General features: G+C 38.2%; 2 protein-coding genes across 2 annotated transcripts; one reads left to right on the plus strand and one right to left on the minus strand.

Moving 5' to 3' along the window:
- The first annotated feature begins 15,279 nt into the window (after positions 1-15,279).
- LOC110936530 lies at positions 15,280-18,283 on the plus strand. Its single transcript, XM_022178937.2, has 10 exons — positions 15,280-15,493; positions 16,406-16,723; positions 16,851-16,923; positions 16,997-17,109; positions 17,200-17,284; positions 17,388-17,460; positions 17,635-17,690; positions 17,826-17,891; positions 17,984-18,049; positions 18,127-18,283. Exons 1-10 carry the CDS (start codon positions 15,366-15,368, stop codon positions 18,205-18,207), a joined length of 1,059 nt encoding a protein of 352 aa, XP_022034629.1. The 5' UTR covers positions 15,280-15,365; the 3' UTR covers positions 18,208-18,283.
- A 231-nt stretch (positions 18,284-18,514) lies between these two features.
- Positions 18,515-23,743, minus strand: LOC110936529 (probable LRR receptor-like serine/threonine-protein kinase At5g48740). The gene is made up of 15 exons (XM_022178936.2): positions 23,581-23,743; positions 22,945-23,491; positions 22,342-22,793; positions 22,099-22,216; positions 21,927-21,995; positions 21,777-21,845; positions 21,608-21,676; positions 21,440-21,511; positions 21,291-21,359; positions 20,082-20,535; positions 19,867-19,993; positions 19,720-19,788; positions 19,439-19,628; positions 19,217-19,349; positions 18,515-18,842 (listed from the first exon to the last, which is right to left on the minus strand). Exons 1-15 carry the CDS (start codon positions 23,654-23,656, stop codon positions 18,624-18,626), a joined length of 2,733 nt encoding a protein of 910 aa, XP_022034628.1. The 5' UTR covers positions 23,657-23,743; the 3' UTR covers positions 18,515-18,623.
- Positions 23,744-24,744: the final 1,001 nt, after the last annotated feature.

The raw sequence follows: 24,744 nt of genomic DNA on the forward strand, positions 1-24,744 counted from the left end.
GCAAAATCTGCAAGAAACCCCACTCTGGGAAATGCAGATTTGCATCAAACTCACAGTCGCAATCAAAGACTCCTTCCTGTGGACTATGCAAGTCCAAGGATCATAAGACGGTGGAGTGCAAGAAAATCAAGGATGCAACCTGCTATGGTTGTAATGAAAAGGGGCATATCAAGAGTAACTGCCCAAAGTATGCCAAGAAGGCGGAAGAGACAAAGAAGTCAAATGCGAGAGTTTTTCGCATGGATGCAAAGGAAGCGGTCCAGAACGACAACGTGCTTACAGGTACTTTTCTCGTAAATAATATATTTGCAAGAGTACTATTCGATTCTGGCGCCGATAAATCCTTTGTAGACCAGAAATTTTGCCAACTACTAAATATGCCTATCAAAACCCTTGATATGAAATACGAAGTAGAGTTAGCAGACGGCACGATAGAAACCGTCTCAACTGTTCTAGAAGGATGTGAAATGTCCATTAGGAACCATTCTTTTCCTTTATCTCTACTTCCCTTCAAATTAGCGGGTTTTGACATTGTGCTAGGCATGGACTGGTTATCCCATAACCAGGCCCAAATCATTTGCGGCAAGAGGCAGATAGTGCTAAAGACTCCGAGTGGTGAATCGCTTACCATTCGAGGAGATACGCAGTACGGGTTGCCCGAAGACGTATCTATGCTGAAAGCTTCAAGGTGTTTGAACAGAGGCTGTGTAATTTACATGGCTCAGGTGATAATAGAAGAACCTAAGCCGAAGATCGAGGATCTTCCTGTCATTTCTGAATATCCCGAGGTTTTTCCTGAAGAACTACCTGGTTTGCCACCAGATAGACAAGTGGAGTTCAGAATAGACATCATTCCTGGAGCAGCTCCAATAGCAAGAGCACCTTACAGGCTAGCTCCAACGGAAATGAAAGAACTGAGGACCCAGTTGGATGAACTGCTGGCGAAAGGTTTTATCAGACCTAGTTCATCTCCCTGGGGAGCACCAGTCCTATTTGTAAAGAAGAAGGACGGATCGATGCGGTTGTGCATCGACTACCGAGAGCTAAATAAAGTTACCATAAAGAATAGATATCCGTTACCAAGGATCGATGATCTGTTCGATCAGCTGCAAGGAGCGAGCTACTTTTCAAAGATCGACTTAAGGTCGGGCTATCATCAACTAAGGGTCAGAGATGAAGATGTACACAAGACTGCATTTAGGACTCGCTATGGTCATTACGAGTTCCTAGTGATGCCTTTTGGGCTCACAAATGCATCGGCTGCGTTCATGGATCTCATGAATCGCGTCTGCAAGCCGTATTTAGACAAATTTGTCATCGTCTTCATCGACGATATCCTTATATATTCCAAGAATCAAGCTGACCACGAGAAGCACCTCCGTTGCATTCTCGAATTACTACAGCGTGAGAAACTCTACGCCAAATTCTCGAAATGTGAATTCTGGCTACGAGAGGTTCAGTTTTTAGGACACATTGTGAGTGAGCGTGGTATCCAAGTGGATCCCGCTAAGGTAGAGGCAGTCATGAACTGGCAAGAGCCAAAGACGCCTACCGAAATCCGTAGTTTCCTGGGGTTAGCAGGGTACTACAGGAGGTTTATTGAAAATTTTTCGAGGATTGCTGCACCCTTGACTTCCTTAACCAAGAAGAAAGAAAAGTTTATTTGGGGACCAAAGCAGCAAGAGTCCTTCGAAATACTGAAGCAAAAGCTAAGCAACACACCTGTGCTGACATTACCGGAAGGTACAGATGAATTCGTAGTCTACTGCGATGCATCACACACAGGCATGGGGTGTGTGCTTATGCAGAAGGGCAAGGTGATTGCCTATGCTTCAAGACAATTAAAGGTGCATGAAAAGAATTACACCACCCATGACTTGGAGTTGGGTGCCGTTGTATTTGCACTGAAGTTATGGAGGCATTACCTTTATGGTATTAAGTTTGTGATTTATTCTGATCACAAAAGCCTCCAGCACCTGTTCAACCAGAAAGAGTTGAACATGAGGCAACGCCGTTGGATGGAAACCTTAAATGACTATGATTGTGAGATCAGGTACCATCCCGGCAAGGCGAATGTAGTCGCCGATGCCTTGAGCAGGAAAGAAAGGGTAAAACCTATTCGAATCAATGCCAAGAGCATTGAAGTCAAGAACAATTTGATTGAGAGGATATTAGCTGCACAGCGAGAGGCTGTGTTGGAAGCTAATTACCCTAATGAAAAGCTGGGAGTAACTGAGGAGCAGTTGACTCTTAGCAAGGATGGAATTCTTAGGTTGAACGGACGTATATGGGTTCCGATTTATGGAGGACTACGAGATGTTATCCTCCAGGAAGCCCATAGTTCCAAATACTCAGTCCATCCTGGTGCTGACAAGATGTACCAAGACTTAAAGGCAAATTATTGGTGGATAGGCTTGAAAAAGTCTGTAGCCGCCCATGTAGCAAAGTGCTTGACTTGTGCTCAAGTCAAAGCCGAGCACCAAAAGCCGTCTGGCTTGCTACAACAGCCTGAACTTCCCGAGTGGAAGTGGGAATGCGTAACTATGGACTTCATAACCAAGTTACCCAAAACCAGGAAGGGAAACGATACAATATGGGTCATAGTCGATAGGCTGACTAAATCAGCTCATTTTCTACCCATCAAGGAGACGTATAGCTCCGATATGTTAGCCCAACTTTATGTTGATAAGATTGTAGCCTTACACGGCATACCTGTGACTATTATCTCGGACAGGGATACCAGGTACACGTCTCATTTCTGGAAGAGTTTCCAGCAATCTTTGGGCACGCGTCTAAACTTTAGTACGGCTTACCATCCACAGACGGACGGTCAAAGTGAGCGTACTATCCAAACGCTAGAAGATATGCTTCGTGCATGTGCGATCGATTTAGGTGGTAACTGGGATAAGAACCTACCCCTGATCGAATTCTCCTACAATAATAGCTACCACACCAGCATAAAGGTTGCGCCTTTCGAGGCATTATACGGTAGGAAATGTAGATCGCCTGTTTGTTGGGCGGAAGTAGGAGAGGTCCAATTATCAGGACCAGAGATTGTTTTCCAGACAACGGACAAGATTGTTCAGATCCGGGAACGTCTCAAGGCTGCCCGTGATAGGCAGAAGAGCTACGCTGATCCAAAACGTAAGGATCTTCACTTCGAAGTAGGTGAAAAAGTGTTGCTTAAGGTATCACCCTGGAAGGGGGTGATGCGTTTCGGCAAGAAGGGCAAACTGAGTCCGAGATACATAGGACCTTTTGAGGTCATTGAACGGGTCGGGTCAGTCGCCTATAAGTTGAACTTGCCTGAAGAGCTCAATGGAATTCATAATGTGTTCCACATCTGCAATCTCAAAAAGTGCTTCGCCGATGAATCATTGGTGATTCCACACACAGATGTGCATATAGATGAGAGCTTAAAGTTTATAGAAAAACCTTTGTCGATTGAAGATCGACAGGTAAAGAAGCTTCACAGAAAACACGTACCGATCGTAAAAGTCAAATGGGATGCTCGTAGAGGTCCTGAATATACGTGGGAAGTCGAAGCTACAATGAAAGAAAAGTACCCCTATTTATTTGAGTAAATCTCGGGTCGAGATTTATTTTAAGGGGGTGAGGATGTAACACCTCGAATTTTTGCGTCCAATAATGTGTTAACACGTGTCATTTGTTTACACGTGGCATTGATAATAAATAAAGGACTAATTTTGACAAACCTTGAAAGTATATAAATTCGAGGGTTATAAATGTCAACAAGGGTAATTATACTGTATAGTAACCCTAAATAAATGCTTGAACCTTCAAACGAATGTATCATAGATTGTACGAAAGCGAAACACGAAAGAAAGTGAGAGATTACAAGCTACAGGGGTTAACTGTGTCAACATGTTTAATTATACCTCTGAGTGACCCTTTAACGTTCCCAAGGCTTTGTAACGGTATTATACACTCACTAAAATATAACATATAAATTTCGCGAAGTTTCGTTATGAAACGAGAAAGTTACGATCGAATTCGTAGGAGAAGGGTTAAAAGCGTCAACAGTGAAAGTTAAGGCTTTCCAAACAATTAATAAACTAACCAGGGACTTTATAATGCGGGTAAATAACACGAGGCCCCTATCGGTAAATAACCGAGGGCCAAACCGCAAAGTTACCCCTTCAAACCCGAAAGGTCAGGTAAATCATTACGAAAGATTTCGTTATTAATTACCGGATTCTGATAATCATTACAAAAGATTTTAAAAATCTGAAAAACAGACCTCTCGCGACCCGCGTGAAGGTTAAGATTAAGTTGAGGCGGGCCGCGAGCCACCTCAATTACGCGTCTGATTTCTTAAACTCAGGCGACCCGCGTTAAAGTGCATGGGAACTCCCATGCGGGTCGCGTAAAGTGCCCAGATGCAGAATGTTAGTAACTACATGCCTTTTGGAGCTTATGAACGACCAAACAATCAATCAATGAGGCATGGGCGCCCCCTACTCGACCCATAGCCCTCTGGGACACCTACCCATCATCTCTGGACTGTTGTAGGTGTTTGTAATGATCATTGATGCTTGGCATTGGCTATAAATAGCCACATTATGCACATAACATTCACAACACCAAAAACACACATCTCTGGTCATTGCAAGAGCCCTCAAGTCCTCTTCTCTGCTCTATAAGCAAGAACACACTTCTGTAAGTCGTTCATAACCATTTTGGTCTTGCATTTCCATAGTTTTAGCCTATAAACACAACCGTCGTAACTAACGGTTGTCACTACGATAACTTGCAAATGGTTCAGTCTTATGACGGATCAAAAGTAGTTTTGAGTAGGTAATTATGTGGGTAATAAACCTCTAAAAGGGTTCCCCCTGATCACCACTCTAACTATGTCAAATATCGAGTCAAACGTGCGGTTAAAAAGTCAACAGAAAGCTATTTTAGCGATTTATGCATAATCTATAATGTATATGTTATGGAACCTGTTTTGACACCTATGAAACACGATAATAAGTATATAGACTTGTTTGCGCTCGTTTGAATCGACCAATTGCTATAATGAACCGGTTCGGAGCCGAAAGTCGCAAAAGTTTGACTTTTGCTTTGACTTCGGTTCTGACCCGTTTTAGTGAGGTATAGATATACCTTAGGACTCTCTTAGGACCAGGTTACATGATGGTATCAACCTCTGTGATCGGTTCATGAGTTATCCGAGTCTTTTGCGCATTTCCGTCATTCGCCTAAAAGTTGACCGTAACGGCCTTTTGAAATTAAAACGAGTATTTCGGACACGTGAACGGACCAGAACCTTGCTTATTAAATTATAAGCATGTCCTTAAAGTTTCACGTCAATCCGAGGTCTAGAATGAGAGTTATGCTAAATGGCGCATTTAAAGTAAACTTTAGTAATTAACGGCGCAATTAGCATAACACCTATCTAAACCAAGATTTCGTCACCAAAACTTTTACCTACTGTATTGAAATAATATTTTGGGAGTTTTAAAGATTTTTAATAATTTTTACCTCGCTCATAACCTGCGGTTATGGCTACGATTCGGTAAATACCGAATATGCCCTTTTCGGCCAAAACATGAGTTCTACAAGGTCTTTTGACCCGATTCCAGTTGCTACTGATTTTAAATAATAAATAAAGTATTTTAGACTTTATAAACTGATCGGGAAACTCAGATTTCCTGTAGAACTCGAAAAGCTCTTTAAAAGTCTTTAAAATGACCGAAAAGCCCCTTAGGGGCATAATATTAACTTAAACTCGTTACGGGCGTCACGGAAGGTATCCTACTGATACCACAACCCATTTAAGGCATATTGACTTAGGAAATAAGCGTACGACTCTCATGGTTAACCGTTTCGCCTATTGCGCGCACGGTTCGGCTTATGAAACTAATCTTCATAATTTAGCCGATACGGGTCAAATTATATTATTTGAACCCCAAAATCCAGAGTGTGAACCTTAGACCCATATAAAACAAGTCTCTGAACTTGTTGGGTCAGAATCACACTCCATTCTCGGTTTTCGCCTTTCACGCGATTAAACCATATCTATATATATCGGAACCAACCGGTCTAGGCTACGGCCATTATAACGACTCGTTAGGATTCTAAGAGGTTAATTAAAACCTTCGTTCCAGATTAGGAGCCCCAGTAAAAGCTATCGGTGATTTAATCCAATTAAGGAAATATACTTGCAAAGGTAAATACTTTAACTTATTTCCCCTATATGGGCTTGGGTTACGGTATATTAATACCGCTTGATTGAGCATTGTATTCTTCCATTGCTTAGGTGGTTAATTAAATAATATGATCGGCTCATTTAAACAGTTTTGTTTCTTATAAGCCTTTGGGGGGTTTAATGACCGTTGTCCCGGATATCCTTGGCATCATTTTACGAAATGGCCACGACCATCGACATCCCGGTGTAGGCGTACACCCGGTATAAAGTGTCGACATTAAATTAAAAGACGTAGCCGTTGGTTTTCATACTACGGTTTTACGCAATGTGGTGTGTCTATAAATCTTTAACCCGGCACGACCCGGGCTACTGAACGCATAAAAGAACATGTAAAACGTTCACAAGATTTTATTATAATTTTCCCAAGTTATAAAAGAGTTTGTGCCTTGTGCATTCAAATCAATTTTAATAAACATTTTCAAATGTGTCAGTTGAATGTATTTACCAGTGTAAACTGACGTATTTTCCCCAAAAAGATTAAGTGCAGGTACTAGACGAAATTGGCTGGTATTAGCTGCCTAAGCATCACGAATAGTCTCGCAAACTTGATGCCGTATCTGAATGAACAGTATTTATTTATTTCGATCCGCTGTGGATATATTCAACTTCTGTAATACATTTGATATTACAACCAGAGGTTGAAGTTTATATATTTATCTTTAAGCTTCCGCTGTGCATTATATAATTGTGTGGTTTGACTATATTGTTGCCAACATCGTCACGGTAATCCCCCACCGGGCCCACTGGTGAGACACGTGGAAATCGGGGTGTGACACTTGTACACATACTACTTACACGTTTTATGTTTATGCTCATACATACATGCGTATTCATACTTAAACTTATGCTCATACTTTCATCCTTACTCATGATTCGTACATTCGTACCTATACGCGAGCGTAATCCGAGGGATTCGCTTACGTGGGTCCCATACATGCTTAAACATAAACATGCTTACATACGACATTCTTCTACGTACACATTCTTATTTTCAAATTCATGTATACCTTGATTCATACATAACTAGTACAAGCTATGTGGATCATGCGACAATCAGTATAATCGCGGGTGCACACGGGATTATAGTGATATGCGTATGAGAACCATAGAGTGTACTACTGTGTATGGTAAGACACGGAACGTAACATGACCCCAAGTAACGAAACGGACGTAATGTGGTTAAAACATGGTGGATACGCCGCTGGTACTTCCTATATATAAGTGTTTTCACCATGTTACCAAACTTTCGTAAAACGTGCCATGAGCAATTCAGTGTGTTGCAGACCTTTTGGACCTAATACAACTTCACGCAACTCACAAACGCATTATATCCGATTATTCATGACGAGACTTCATCCTTAACACACTACGTTCATCTATCCAACACTTATGCTATTCACATACTTGTACTCTTTAAGAGTCATTCGTTCATTCTATACTCGTATTATTTTATACAAAACTCGTTCGCAATCCAGCTTGTTTAAACATTTGAGTCCTAACTTACCTCGTTACCCATAAAATAGCCTCCCTATTCTTGATTCTTGTGAAACTATACTTAGTATACCTCTATTGCTTTATTTAAAGTAACAAACCTTTTCGTTCCTCTCAATAAACAGGTTTTACGAAAGTATGATTTTTTTATACTATCCTTAAAAACTTCCCCTTGCAAATCTACCTTGACGTTCTCCAAAATTTGGTACTTTTCAAAACTTTCAAACTTCCCAAGTTTCAATTCTTAATGATCACCTTTATGCCAAAAACTCTTTCAAGCCTTCCTCTTGAATAAATTTCGGGACGAAATTTCCTAAAGGAGGGGAGACTGTAACGCCCTGCGTTTTCAAACATCCTACATTTAGAAACCTTACGTGAAATTCTATCTTTGGAAATCTTGTGTTCTTATAACCATTCTTTCATCGTAATCGTTGTAAAATACGGGACTTGCTTCGTAAATAAAACTTGTACATTACACTTTTTACCTAGTTAAATCATGTTTTATTTCATATTTCACCTTGTTACAAGTTAGGGGAAACATTGTTGCATATTATTACACAACTTAATTAACAAAATTACTCATTATAATGTTTTAAAAAAATAAAAAAAATAAAGAAATATGGCAGCCCAATTCAGCAAAATTCAGCCCCATATAGTTGGGTTTTGTGGGCTAGTTTCAAGGTGTAACCCCTTCTAAACACTTCCAAAGCCCAACCCATTGAAACCCTAATCCTTCCCCCTATAAATACCACTTATAACCAGCCTCCCTACCACTTTTGCAACCCTAAAAACTCACAAAACATCCACCAAACCGTAGCTGAAAGCAAGGGTTCGAGTAGATTGACACCCCTTCACGAAAATGAGCATAACTCACTCAATTCTTATCCGATTCACTCGATTCTTTTTCCTACTTGCTTGTATAATCATGGGGTTCAATTCCTAGACTTCTCCTTGGAGAAATCAGACCTGGAAATGCCCCGAAATAGTCCATAAACTTTCTGTTTGTTTTTATGTTCATCAAAAACTTGTTTAAACCTATGCAACTTGTGTCTAACACATCTCATACCTATGTCCTAATGCTTACAACTTATCCCATGGTTGGTTAAGCTTAAAAACAAGGTTGAGACATTTAAAATCAGAGGATTAAACCTCATAAACTTGGTGTTTTGTTTAGGGTTTTTAACCCACAAGTCATGTCAAACTTTGTCTTTGATACATGAGTGATTATGGAACAACTTGGGTTGTCCAAACATACAATCCTCACATGATTTGATGATTTCTCTTAGTTAGTGTGTATATTTCTTATTCTTTATTGTATGTTCATGACCCTCCTTGGTTGTTTTTTTTACATCAAGTGTAGTGGTGAACACATAGAGGTGCCTAAATGGAAGACTTGATCTTCCTACCTCCTACATGACTTCTATGACATTTAGAGGTACCAAAATGAAGATTTTAATCTTCTACCTCATGCTTGAACTATTGGACATATATTATATAACCTAAATATATTATTCGAATAATCGAATCTTTGATGATGAACTAGTGTTCATATGTCGGGGTACTAGATTACATCATCCTAGACTATGATAACTTGTCACGATTCTAATGGAACCTTGTTCCATGAAAACATCTAAACTCCTTCGAGTTTCCTAGTGTCAAGAACAAGCATCATATGTACTAAATGATTATTTTCCATGTTATTCTCATATCTTATTTTTATGTTGTTTTAAACACCGAATCTCGACTCTAAACATACTTGAACCTTAACCATTATACATTCGGACTCTAAATCTCTACTCGTCAACAATTGGATAATCGGAAAACATATGCAAACTTTGTGAGTATACTCGTATTCCCCTTTTACTTTTATTACTTTTGGGGTGTAACATGTTTTATCTATCAACAAACTTACACATGAACATTTTGCTTAAACACATGAACATTCCTATAACATGCTTGTATACGTGATGGCTTGATACTTTAAACTTGGGTGATTCTTATGTGTTGAACTTATCATTAACTTCGTACGAGCCAAACCGTGACATATGTAGCGCTATAGGATTAACGACCCGCCTCTACTGAAACTTTGGTTATGTCATGAGCAAGTTGCGTTTTCTTGGTTTGATATGTTAGACACATGCCATGTTTAAATGTTTATCTTGAATCACATGCTTGCTATGAGGAATTGTTCAAACTTATCTTTTGCTATGTACGTATCAAACTTGTATACTCGCCTTTGCTTTTGCATTGAACTTTATTTTAAACATGTTACAGGTTGAGGACGATGATGCTATGAAATGAAGTAGCGTTGATGCCTAGATACACATATAGACGTTAGGGTTTAAAATGTTGTATCAAAATTTTGTTATGTTATCATGTTGTTTTGTTAAACTTGTCGTATTTGAATTTCTTGTAATGTTGACTATTTGAAGTTATGAAATGAAATGAAATTTGGATTTTCTAAATATTGTCACAAATAGCGTTATGATGTCTCTAGCAATCTTCACACTTCGTCTCATCTCGATGTTTCCGCCATTGGTTGGGGTGTGACAGTTGAGTCTCAACTTCCAGTTCGATTCTGGACTGAAGCTGTTGCCTCGGCTTGCTACACGTTAAACAGGGTTCTCACAGTGAAAAGACATGGCAAAACGTGCTTCGAACTCCTACACAAGAAGACTCCTGACTTGGAATATCTAGAACCTTTTGGTGCACCATGTACCATGATTGAGCCTGACGGGAAGTTTGGTGCCAAAGCTATCGAAGGTTACTTCCTTGGGTATGCTACTCCTAATCTACGAGTATGGAACCTGACTACCAAGAAGATTGAAGAGTGGGCTGAAGTAAAAGTTCAAAGATATTCTAATCCACCGAAGCCTTCTGGAGATCCATGGATGTTCGATTATGATGGTCTTTTCGACTCATTCAATCTGCCGACATTTGATGATGACAATGCAATTGCTCAAATGTTGTCTGAAAGCGAGAATGCGACTGGCTCTCAGTTAGTTCGCCCAATCATTGTTGACTCACAAGCATCTTCTTCTGTCAACAATCTCGTTTCAAATGAGGTGTTTAATGATGCTGTCGACTACAATTTGTCATCGGAAGATGAGGAGTATGTTGATGCAAATGATGGTGAAGCACCGCGTCCGGTTCAAGGTACTTCAGAAGCAACGGATCCAGTGTCTGCGCCAATTGTCCAAGAAGAAAATGCATCATCTTCTACAACTCAACAGCTTCAGAATGATATCGGGAATTTAAATATCAATAACTTGAGGACCAATGTTGAAATTCCTCCAGTTTCTGAAACCTGAATTCATAACATTCATCCTCAGCAGAATATTATAGGTGATGTTCTCAGTGGTGTAAGGACAAGGAATCAAATCAGAAATAACGAAAATGCTGGCTTGTATGCCGAGATACGAGAATCGGGACAACAAAATGATTGGTCTTTCGCCTGCTATGTTAGCCAAGAAGAGCCTAGATCTTGGAAGGAGGCATTGAAAGATGATTCCTGGGTGGAAGCAATGCAGGAAGAACTGCAACAATTCCAGAAGCTAGGTGTCTGGAAACTCGTAGAGAAACCTGCTGGTTACAAGAAGATTGGTACCCGTTGGGTGTTTAAATGCAAAAAGGATGACCGCGGAGTTGTTATCCGGAACAAAGCACGTTTAGTCGTTCAAGGTTTTCGTCAGATTGCAGGGATCGACTACAACGAAGTGTATGCACCTGTTGCACGTCTGGAAGCAATTCGGATCTTTCTGGCTTATGCCTCATTCAAAGGATTCAAGGTTTACCAGATGGACGTCAAAAGTGCATTCTTACATGGTGTGGTTGAAGAAGAAGTGTACGTCGAACAGCCTCCAGGTTTTGAAGATCCTATTCATCCCGATCGGGATTGGTTGCTCAACAAAGCTCTCTATGGTCTTCATCAAGCACCGCGAGCTTGGTATGCAACCTTATCTAATTACTTGCTGGAGAACGGTTTTCGAAGGGGTCTTATCGACTGTACTCTTTTCATCAAAGAACAAGATGGAGATCTTCTTCTGGTACAGGTATACGTCGATGATATTATTTTTGGTTCTACTAATGATGTCTTGTGTAGGAATTTCGAGCGCATTATGCAGGATAAATTCGAGATGAGTGCTATGGGGGAAATGACCTTTTTGGGCCTACAAGTACAACAAACGGAGTCTGGGATATTCATTCATCAGACTAAATATGTTGGCGACATCTTGAGCCGGTTCCAGATGTCTGATGCAACGCCCATTGGTACCCCATTGCCACAAAATCACGGAATTACTCCAGACTTGAAGGGTGAAGCTGTTAACCCCTCATATTACCGCGCAATGATCGGATCTCTTATGTACCTCACAGCATCAAGGCCAGATATAATGTACCCAACGTGCCTGCTTGCCAGATATCAAGTTAACCCGAAGGCTTCACATCTTGCAGCTGTAAAAAGGATTTTTCGTTATTTGAAGGGTCGTCTTGACACCGGTCTATGGTACCCTAGGGATAATAACTTTGACTTGATCGCTTTCAGTGATTCTGATTTTGGCGGATGTAAAATTGACGACAAATCCACAACGGCTGGATGTCAGTTTTTAGGAAATCGCCTAGTCACATGGCAGTGCAAGAAGCAAACGTGTGTCACTACTTCAACATGCGAAGCTGAATACATTGCTGCTTCAAGTTGTTGCTCCCAAGTCCTTTGGATCCAACAACAATTATGCGACTACGGTTTTGAATTCCTAACTACTCCTATTTACGTTGATAATTCTGCTGCATTACAGATCACTAGAAATCCTGTGCAGCACTCAAAGACCAAACACATCGATATCAAATATCACTTCATACGTGATTGCTTTGATAAAAGGCTAATCGATGTTGTTAAGGTCCAGACCGATGATCAACGTGCCGACCTATTTACCAAAGCGTTTGACAAATCAAGATTTGACTTTTTATTATTGGTAAACGGCATTAAGGTCAAGCAAGAGTAAACCAACATCGGAAAATCATTTTTGTAAATACCTCTGTGTTTTAAATTTGTCTTAGTTTATTGATTTTAGGGGGAGTAAATCCAAAAATCTGAAAATCCAAAAACATCGAAAAATTTCAAAAACACAAAAACAATAGAAAAACAAAAATGAGTTTCTTGGCGAGCAAAAGAGAAAATGATAGTACATCAGTGGTCTATCCAAACCTCTTTAAATCTTAAATGAAAAACGATAAGCAGCTCTATATAAGATGTATCGGTAGGCTCACAATCATTTTAAAGTGTGCAGGGTGATATAAATCTTAAATCGACTGAAGACCAGGTGGGAACCATTCATTGGCATATGGTCTTAGTACCGAAATTTCGTTTGAGAGATTGCCAAGGTTCTGAGATATTCGGTCTTTATGCTGCTTATCATCTGGGTATCATGGTTGTATCTTTTACCGAAAAATAACGGGGACGCAAGTCTAGATCTTCCATGATACTATACATACGTGTACATACTGCATTCGACCTCAATAAGTGATAAACAATCACATGTCCAAACAAATAAGTGATAAAATATCACATTTATCCGGGAGTCAAGTTCGTCTCTCTGCTGTACGGAAGTACTGACCTGTTCACGGACTTGCTCCTGTGCCCTCATGCATATGAAAATCAAGTTCCTCATCAATAAGTGATTCTATCACATAGGGCTTGTTTTCAAATCAAAATAAGTGAGAATCTCACATCATATACGGTCAAACAGATGATAATCGGTACACTCACCGGTAAGATGAATCCTCGTGCATACCTTGATACGGGAATGTGTCGTGATGTGGATGAACACCGGTCGGTAAGTATAAATCATACCTCAACGTATCCCCTCGCCATGATTACATCTGATAAGTTGAGCTTATGTGGACAACAATACCGATAATTGTTATAGGATGCTTATCTTAATGTTAACTAACTGAACAAAGAGAGTGTTTTGGCTTGACCGTGCACTGATATGATTCTCTTACCCTCGAAACTCGCAAAAAGAATGTCTGTATATATTTATTTACTGCTTTCAGTCTTTACATTTGAAAAATTCAAAAATACCAAAAAGATTTTAGGTGTGTTTTAATATAAACTTTATAAAAGCCAAAAAGATTTTATTTCTATTTTATTTTCGATCGTACGATGTTGGAACTCGAGTCTTCGTTGCCTGAAACCTGAACGAAAACCGAATTGACTAAATCTTCATAAACGGTCGAAATTTGCAAGTTTGAAAGTTAGAAACTAAAACTGACAAATTTACTAAACTTTCAAACTGTCGGACGGTGTTTGATTGTGACATGGTCATTCGTGTGTCATTTGTTTATATAAACTATATTCCAAGCAGTTGTTCTCATTACGCGTTTAGATTTCTTGCATGTGTAGATTCTAAAGGCAAGGAGAACATGGTCGATGACAAGCTTCGGAATGAAGACACGACGTGAAGGCTCTCAAAAGATGAAAATGATCGAGTTGCCGCTGACCATCATCAACACCACAAGGATCTCAAGCTATAAGGATCAAGTCTTTCACGAGCATAACTCAAGGGGAAGCTTATGTTAAGGGGGAGTTTGTCAACACACTTCCTACATGAAACGGGGAGTTTGTTGATACACTTTCTGCTTTCAAGACGTGAAGACTGTGAAGATCCTCCGACATTGAAGACTTGAAAGGACGTCAGAGACTTGAAGACACGAAGATCGAGACAAAGCTACAGCCAAGGGGGAGTTTGTTGGTGCACTTGTGTCTGTACTTTGTCTGTATTTTGTCATGATACAAAACGATGTCTTTTGTTAGTCTGGGTTACGTCTTAGGTTTGTTAATATGTGTGTTTGATGTAAGTTTGACCAAGTCAACCATCCTCCTGGTTTGACTTGGCCAAACAGTTAGAACATGGTTGTAACATGTTTGTGTCGAAGGATGAGTCATCGAAGGATTGTTTAGATCCTTCGATGAGCTCGAAAGATAAACCTTCGATGGATGATTGATGGACCTCGAAGGATATCATCCTTCGAGGTATATGTGGATCCTTCGAGAGGTTTCAGATCGATAGATGATCCTTCGATCAGTCTATCTGATCCTTCGACCAGACGAGCTGTGATGGGTATATATATACTCATGTAATGTGTTCACTTTATATGGTAAGTGTGAGAGAGAGTGTGAGTGAACTTAGTCTTGTAGAGAGCGTATTTTCAGTTTGGTCAAGGGCTGTAACCGTGTCCACTGAAATACAAGAGAAAACTTTGATATCTCGTGTGTCTACCTTTCTCTTTGTAGCTTGTGTTCTCATATAAACTACCGGTTTGCATTCTAGCTTGGATTCCGCACTTGCTAGTGTGTTAAACATAATAAAGATAAGGTTTAACCTCAACCTCCGGGGGACCTACAATAACATACTTAATATTACCTCGTTTCATATTTGATGCATAAAACTAGAAATATCAGAGATACTAATTTTATTTAGCAACCAGTAAAGTAAAACAAAGCCCAAGGACCCAATAGCCCAGAAGCTTCTACAGAGTTAGTCATCAACCATCAGTCATCACCACACGCTTTATTTAAAATATTCCGAAATTCGCGACTAAATTCGTTATCCCAGCCCATCACGAAAACTGTCTGTCGTTAATGGCAGTCGTTCTTTCTGCATCTTTCTACCTCCACAGACAGTCGCCCAAGTTTTGCTTCAGTCATCGCACAAGCAGCAATCTTAATTTGGCTGATGGTGGTAGGCAAATTTTGTTCAAATATCATCGGTAATGTTAGCATCCTCCCTCCCTCAATGTTCGTTGCTAAAATTAATTCACGTTAGTTAGTCTTCATTTGCATGACTGTTAGTTTCTGTATGAGCTCAGCAAATGAATGATTCTGCACTAGCTACTTTAATTAATTGTATGTCTCTTCAGACCCTACGTTTATGTAAGCCACTGTTAGTTATTATTTGAAATTGATGAAAGGGTTTATACTCACCCGGGGTCGGTTTTTTCGGATGGTCCCAGAGTTTTCGGTTTGGGTCAGGTTACATAACTAATGATAATTTGTCTTTTTAACTGGTAAAACTAAGAGCGAAAACATGGTAATTATGATCAGGAAAAGGTTATGCGCTGTTTTATAACCATATTGAAAGAATAAGTGAAGTGATTATGAATTGATACTTTTTTTTTTTTTTTGCTTTTCGCTTTGTTTTTGAGATGCAACATGTATAGATTTATTTTTGGATAAAGTGCACTGCCCGGCAAACTACATGTATAGATGTGGTATAATCTAAGTAAGTTCAAAAATCTCAGGGTTCGGTTAGAAAAACGTTACATATAAAATAAAAAACTATGTGGCTGTCGGTTGACTCCGCACCCTATGTAGTACATGGGTACAACTGATAGAAAACACTAGTGTAGCTTGTTTAATACTTGATTGAAACACATCTTTAACCACTCTTATTGAATTCTGCTTCATCTAATGAAACATGAAGAGAACAGATGACACATGCATGTGTAGCTTATTATTAAACTGGTATATGTTTCCATATGTCGATTTATAGTGGATGGTTGTTGAGAAATGCACAATTGCATACTAGTTATAACTTGGTAATCATTATTTCAAAAGTAAAGTTATATATTTTTTTTTTGTTTACTAGACATATATGCTAACATTTCATTATTTATCTTCAGTTTTAGATGCTTTAAGCAAGAGAATTCTGACACTACAAGCAACATAGATAACTCTGAGAGACGAGATGAAGTCGTTGATGTCATACTTGGGAGTCAAGAAGCGAAAACCACTGCTACAAAGAGTTCCTTGCTGGCACAACTAGCAATACTCCTAGGTATAGCTGCAACAGTTACACTGTTGTCTATATGTCTCAATCAGGGGCCCACTTCTGGAATTCAAATATTGGCTAAGGGTGCATCTACTTCTGCTGTACCCAGTCTCGGTTTTTCTTTCAATGCTTTCGGATACAAAATCATACTTCCAGAATACACTCCAGGGTATATCTACATTCACTTATTTTGACGTTTTAAAATAACCGAGTTACACTTTGTTTCTAATGGTGATATTCCTTGGAAGACAATCAGACATTGTTTTACGATATAATTTCTTGTTTGCGTGTGTCAGATGGGTCTATTTTTGGCTGCTAATGGCTGCTGGATGTGGACTTTTCATCAGTGAAGAGGCTTTGAATATATGGGTGTGTGATTTTTTCTTCCATATATATTAAAAAAACTATGTTGTTTATAAATGTCGGAAATTTGATATTGTAGGTTGGCATTTCCTTAGCACGGATGTTGTCATTAGACGGGACGGGTCAGTCTTTTGTTGAATCATTATCTAAAAGTGCCCCACATATATTATCAACTGTTTTGTGGGTATACTGGTTAGTGCATATATCTTAAAATAATTCTCAAAATTCACATGCTCTTTTGCAAAGTTTGCATAATATAATAATTTAAAAAGTAAACCTCAGGGGAGTTTGTATTAGTGATATGATACCATTTTACCTTGGGAGGCTTTTTAAGAAATCCGGTGCATCTGATGACGTTTATTCAAAGGTTTGTTTGTTTCTTCACCAGATACCGTTAGTACTTTCTCATGCATCTTGCTTCATGTATATCATGAAATAATAATCTGATTAAATTTCAACCATGATTGTAGCTAGGAATTAGCAAAGACAAAGCGGTAAGCCTTACTCGCACTGTTCAAAGATATGGGAATCTCATCGGTTTTGGTTAGTTCAGACCACATATTTGGCGCGATATTTAACACATCAATAGTTGTTTATAATTAGATATAGTTTTCTGCTTATGCAAAAAAAAAAAAAAAAAAAAACTATTCATTAATATAAGTTGATGAATGCATTAGAAATGCTGATTGAGGACTCATTTCACATTATAATGTGCAGTTGAACGGTTTTCTCTTGGAGTGAGAAATCCGACATCTTTCTTTGCTGGGGCACTGGTAAGTTAACAGTCGTTTTATGCAGCGACAGTTTACTTTTTAACTTTTTAACATCATAATGACATAAGTTGTTCATAAGCTTATTAATACTGTTTAAAGCAGAATTTTGTATACACAACTTCTCGTTTATTTCAGGATATATCTCCCGAGTGTTTCTTTGCTGGAGTTTGCTGTGGTGGCTTGATTACTCTTCCAATTCAGGTTATTTAACTCCTACAGTCACATAATCAACATCTTTTAAACAAGTTTGCAATAATAATGACACTATATTCTGTTTTCCCTTTGCATTTCAGCTGGGAATCGGTTTCTTACTGAGAGAACGCCCAGTGTTCGCCCTAGCCACTGTTGCCACAGTAGTGGTAAGAATTTATTTTTTACCAAAAATTATTGTTACTTTTTAGTATTAAGTTAGCTAATAATTTGTGTAATTAAATAGGGAATATGGACCATGTTCCCGTATGCTGTAGCCGCTTCGACAGCATTGTTCTTATACCTGCGACAACGCTACTCTAGTTAACCTTGTTATCATTTCAGCTCAATTCACGAGTGGTACCACGGATTAGATAGATATAACATTAAACTTGTATAAAACTTTATAATATATTCAGAGTGGCAATTAGTGAATACTTTGATTTGATTGGTTCATCTCTGAAAGAACTACAGCAGCGTATGTATAGCTAGATAGCTCATTTTTTCAAATTATAAGAGCTGTATGTCCTTTGTATATTATACTAAATCTTTTATATAAAATGGTAATAGATTCAAGAGATGCAAGGCTGTTATTTTATAATGATTTCTCTCATTTTTTATATATTTTGCCGCGGTTTAGGAAAATATATATCCAATAAATAATACACATGATTATCGACTCACATGTTTAATGTATTTTTACATACAACACTAAAAGTTTGATGTTTTTGGCGAATTATTATCTCAAGTGGGAAGTCCACCAGTTGCAAGATATGACAACTGGATGCTGTAGGATTCTTTAAGCACAGCAACTACTTCGGAAATATTCGGTCTCTGTGATGCATCTCTATCTACGGATCTGGATGCGATTGAACCTGCTTTTCTCATGCTTTCTTCATCATATGTTCCTTTTATGCTCTCATCTACTATCTCAAACGCACCCGCTTGCAGATAGGGTCTCGCCTGCCCAAATTCTCAGTTTAGTTTAACACACTTGTATGGGTAGAGTTAGGTTGTGTGTCACCTCAAACGGGTTAAATAAAAAAGTTATTAAAAAAAGGTCAAGCGAGTCAAAAGTCTCCCAAAGTCTATTTTATTGCATACAACCTCTTACATGATTTTTATTTAAAAGGTTAGATTATTATAGTAATAGTATCATTTTCGGATCCATAGTTAACACATTAATTATTTATATTGGTTTTTTTTTTTCAATAAAAAAAGGAATGACAAAGTGTTGCTGGTCAATCCAACACGATGCAGCCTGTTTTGACCCGTTACCCAGCCATCTTGTCACCTATAATTAAAATATTAGAGGCCGTAAGAAGAATTTTGGATACCCATAAAACCAAGTTAAACGAGTCTGGTGATCCGGTTCGCCTTAATGGTGCTCTACCGCAAATGAGCTCCAAAAGAACAACTCCAAAGCTATAAACGTCACTCTTCTCGGTCAACTGTTGGGTTGTATAATATCTGCATAGACGTCACATTTATGTTACCATATACACTTGACTGATAGGGATTTTAACAAAAAAAAAAATAAGAAAAAAGCAGAAACATACTCGGGATCAAGATAGCCAGCAGTGCCTTTAACCATAGTGGTCACATGGCTTGCATCCGCCTGAGTTACTTGCTTCGATAGACCAAAGTCACAAACCTTAGCATTCAAATCTCCATCCAACAGTATATTTCCAGACTTAACATCACGGTGGATGACCCGTGGTTCACTCCTGTTGTGCAGGTAGTCCAAACCTTTTTATAGAAGTCAACAAAGTGAGTTTGACCGTATAGAGTTCATGACATACCAGTTGTAACACTGGAGATTGCTTAAATGAGTTTGTACCTTTTGCAGCATCAATGGCAATCTTGAGTCTGCGGGCCCAACTTAATGTTACTCTTTTGCTATTTGCTCCTGAGAAAAGATCAACATAAACAATAGAAATGTAGGGTTCATACGTTATAGGCAGAACTTGATATGTTAACGGCTTACCGTAAAGATTCTCGGTTAAAGATCCACCGGGTAGATATTCATAAACCAGTATTTGATGTTTCGATTCGTTACAATATCCTTCTAAGGATACAAGATTTTCGTGACGAATTGAAGACAAAAGGCACACCTAAAACACCCGTTCTTAAACGTGTCAGAATCATACACATGGTCATTTCGAATCGTTTACTTACAAATTGTTTAGATAATTAACTGACCTCATTGATGAAAGAATCAGAGCCAAGTTGTGTTTTATCAGATCGGACTTTGACAGCTGTCAGTTTGCCATCCGGAAGCTTTCCGAGGTAAACCGACCCAAAGCTACCGCGGCCTAACGCCTGCTTAAAGTTGCGAGTGGCTACTTTGATTTCTCTGTAGGAGAAGACTTTTGCTGCATTACAGTTCATCATCTGCATGTTGGTTTGCAAACTCTCTTTCTGTTTAAATTCTGCTTTACTTTTATTTCTCCTTGTGTATAAGAAAACTAAAATGAATGCAATGATAAGAACGACGAATACTCCGCCAACTGCACCAAGTACAGCGGCTAAATGACTCTGGAGATTTTGCTTCTTCTTGTCAAAGACCGAGACCTTTGGTGCGTCAATTGAAGAATTGGCGGTCGCATTATGACATTTTGACATGGAGAAGCTAAGACACAGGTTCCCTGAGGTTCTGCACAAAATGTTCCCATCAGGTCTAGTTTCTAGATAAAATAAAATGGACGGGTTGTGTAACCAGGTCTATACGGGTCGCTTGGGTTGGCCTGAACTTGTTCACAAGTTTTAGTTTTCTTCAAGAGTAAAACGTCATTTTCGTCCTTGAGATTTGGTCAGTTTCATGACTTTCGTCCAAAGGTTTGTCTTTCCGCATCTGGATCCAAAAGGTTTAAAATCTTGCCATTTTCATCCAGCTCGTTAACTCCATCCATTTTTCTCCGTTAAGTCATGGGTACTTTGTTTTGTTTTGAATATTTGTACATTATGCTAAATGGTTGTAATAACGTGAAAAAGACCGAATTGACCTTTAAGTTAACAAAAAGATTAAAATACCCCTGACTTGACTTAACGGAGAAAAATGGTTAGAGTTAACGAACCGGAAGAAAATGGCAAGATTTCAAACCTTTTGGATCCAGATAGATGAGGAAAACTGGCCAAATCTGAGGGACGAGAATGACATTTTACTCTTTCTTCAAGAAATAATTACCGGTAGATATGATTGCAAAAATTGAAGTTTTTGAATAAAATGGTTGAAGAGGTTTTATGCATTAAATATATCCACTATTAATCCATACCGTTTTGGTTTTTAGTGTTTCTTTTTAAAATATTTCTACTTGTTTTACACTATGACCCGTTAAAGCTAAAACATAACCTGAATCAACCCATTCTTAAATAAATGGGCTGGAGCTACCGCTTCTAGGATATCCATACCTTATTTCAAGACTATCTTTGTTCAATGATTTCGGTAGTGTGCCTTGTAAATGATTGTTTTCCAGAACCCTAGTAATCCATAAGAGTTAGCAGAAGAAAGATAGATTTTCTTTTAGTTAGTTAATAAAAAACACTGATGATCAACTTACAACAGGTGAAGATTTTTCATGCCTCCAAGGCTTTCGGGAACTAGACCTTCTAGACTGTTATTTTTTAGATCCCTACAGAAAAGTAACGAGATGATACTTTAGATATATGATCATACAAGAACGCTTAACATATAACCGTCATGTTAATATGATTAGGACAAAACTTACAAAATTTGAAGGCTAATTAAGCCATCCAGATCAGTGCCAAATGACGTTAGCTTGTTGTAACTCAGATTCCTGCAATATTAAATCCAAAAATCGCTTGAGTTATGGTGCTTAGAACTAAGTAACATATAATAATAATAATAATCTGAACTTGAGTTTTAGTGAGTATTACAGATTTTCAAGACTCTTTAAGCTGCCCAAGTTTTCTATCTCTCCAGTAAGTGATGTATTATGCAGATCTCTGCCAATATAATGAAATGTGAACACTTAAATTTAATAAAACCGAATTGAATTACTGTTATATTGTTTTCTAGTTCCTCACAATGTTTTTAGATCGGATAGGTCACCGATCGTAGGGCTGATTGACCTCAAGTTGATGTCAAATAGTTCCCTACAAACAAAAGAAAAAAAACATGGGAATATAAATTAAAATGACAAAAAGTGCATCCATACAAAGTCGATTTTTTATAAACGTTGACACATTTATTGCATACAATGAGGTGACCGAACTTCCTTCACATCGTATGTGTTCCCACGGCGTGGGAGAACACGGGTCATCTTCCCATTCAAGATCCAACCCTGTTGACTGTTGAATTACTTGAAGAGCCGAAACTGCAAAACGGCATGGATAAACGCATGTTATAATAACATTATGACATGCTTTAGAATGTTTCCAAGAATAGAAGCTAAGAAATGTTTCCAAAGTATTGAAAGGTTGTACAGTAAGTAACGCTAACCTACGGTTGTAGATGATTCTGGAGGTATGTTAACAACCTCATACACCTCGATCGCATTAACAAGCGGGTAGAAGCTTATATCTTTAAAAGTAATATTCAAACTCTTAATTCCTTTCCTTAAGAAATACAAACTCCCAACTTGCCAGCTTTCTACACTATAGTTTGATTCAACAACTTCCCCATTGATCAATACATCAAATGTAGGAGAAACCGGAAGAATCCCAGCAAAGTATAGAACAAGATAATAATCTCCAATATTCTCGAGGGAAAAATTGTAACTCAAGCCTTCTCTCCGAGCCAAAACTCTACCCGTTTGAAGAACGGGTTGAGGAGGACTCTCTTTTAGACCCCAGGTATTAAAAGTACCCAGGGTCTTGAACGGTGTCGATGTATGAAAAGGCGAAAATTCTTGATCAGGATCCCATATTCTATCATATTGATCCAAAGGGTACCTGGAATTAACATGATCACATTTTAGGAAACAATCAAGAATCACATTTTAGGCAATTCGGGTTGTGTTTTATCACAACCGGATTAAATGGGCCAAATCAAAAAGTTAAGCTAAAAGAGGAACAAGTTATAAGCATAGTGTAGAGATCAAACCGAATAGAGCCGTTAGTGTAACCACAATTTATCCGGTAGCGTTTCCTAAGCAACTTAGTTTCAAAACCTTCCATTCCATTGTAGTAGCCTCCTTGTGGGACTGGTCGGATTTCGATGGAAGAAATGACAGGATAGCCACCGTTTGGCACCGAGTTTAGGCACAGCAAAAGTACATCTCTGTTGTCGGGTTGCCATATAAACTCTTCTACCCATGGATCTTTAACCGCTAAGTTAATCTTAGCAGCAATGGCTGTTCCTAAAGAAACATAGAACAACGGCGGTTGTTGAAGCCCGTCATAGTTTGCATACACAAAGTTGGCCCGAATAAGGATCAAAGACGATATGGAGCCGTAGTTTATCGGTAGCTTATAACACTTGCGGGTTCCTGAGTCTGGGAAAAACCGAAGAGATGTTGATGAGGTGGCGGTGTTGTTGAGGTTAACCGTCGTAGTGTTGCCTTTGGTGATGTAGCTGTTGTCGGGTTCCCATGAAACGTTGGATGAATCGACGAAATGTGTAGTTCCTCCACATGATAAACTCCAAAAACCTGTGTTAAAAGTTGCATGATCATGCACAAATACAATAGTTTTGAACTTAGAAAGTATAATTGAATTACTAAAGTGAGCATTAGTATACCATCTTGATCACATGAAGTGAGTTTTGAGTAGCTCATAAACAGGAAAACATAGAATAAAAACCAATGAAGATCCATGAGATTCAAAGGTTTGATTTAGTAATTGAAGACAACACCATACAGGTTAATTTAAGATATGAGAAGAGCAGGTGAGTTTCTTTTTTCTAAAAAAAAACTATGTGTTAAATTACTATTAAATAAATAGAATAACCATATTATGAAAAATATTTTATTGATTTAGTATTCCTTTAGGATGAGTAAAGGATGGAGAGTGATAATGAAGGCGTGCTAGTGATTTCACTATTTCAATCATCTAATTTTCACTTTTATGATTACAAAAAAACGACTCTCTACTTTTTTTATACAATTAATCATCTTTAACCAGATTAAACCGTTATATATGTAAATAAAAATATCAACAATAATAGATTAATGATGTAATTAATCATTTACTTATATAATAAACCGACCCGAAGGTCAAGTTGTTGGTTTGATTGTTCTTCTTTGATTTCCGGTCTGGTTCTGTCCAGAACCAGATAACTGTCTGAAACCGAAACCAACAGAATTTCCATTTTTTTGCATGTAGTCTGGCTGACCGAGTTGTAATGCCCAACAAGACCGTCGCATGACATAAAATCTTGATGACAGGGGTCTCTGTATAAGTCATTTTTTAACACTATATTATTTCCTAGAAGATAACATCTAGTTATCAAACTTATTATGTGGTTAGTTCTTCAGGTCAAGGTGGTAGGACTCAAGTTTATCTACAAATGTAGTGTATGATTGCTCTTATTTGTAAAAAAATAGTTCAAAATTAGACTCATTTTGATCATAGGAAGGAGAGAAACAAACTCATGTAACTTATTTTAAATAATAACTTTTGATGTGTCTTTATTTATGATGGAATACATCTATTTTTAAAAAAGAAAATTGATATATTATATGTCATATTTAGATATACATGGATGATACATGTAAATATTTTATAAATCTATACATAATGAAACTATTGAAATCAAACAGTAAACAAGCAAATGTACCTACTAATATCTCACTCAGATTATTTAATCAATAGAAATAAAAAAATCTTTACTTATTTATTATATGCAAATAGATAGAAGTTTATAGGTTCATAACAGTAACTCTTTACATCGTTTGTTTGGTTT

The sequence above is a fragment of the Helianthus annuus genome, chromosome 4 (assembly GCF_002127325.2).
Source record: "Helianthus annuus cultivar XRQ/B chromosome 4, HanXRQr2.0-SUNRISE, whole genome shotgun sequence".
In the NCBI taxonomy this organism is placed as follows: Eukaryota; Viridiplantae; Streptophyta; class Magnoliopsida; order Asterales; family Asteraceae; genus Helianthus; species Helianthus annuus.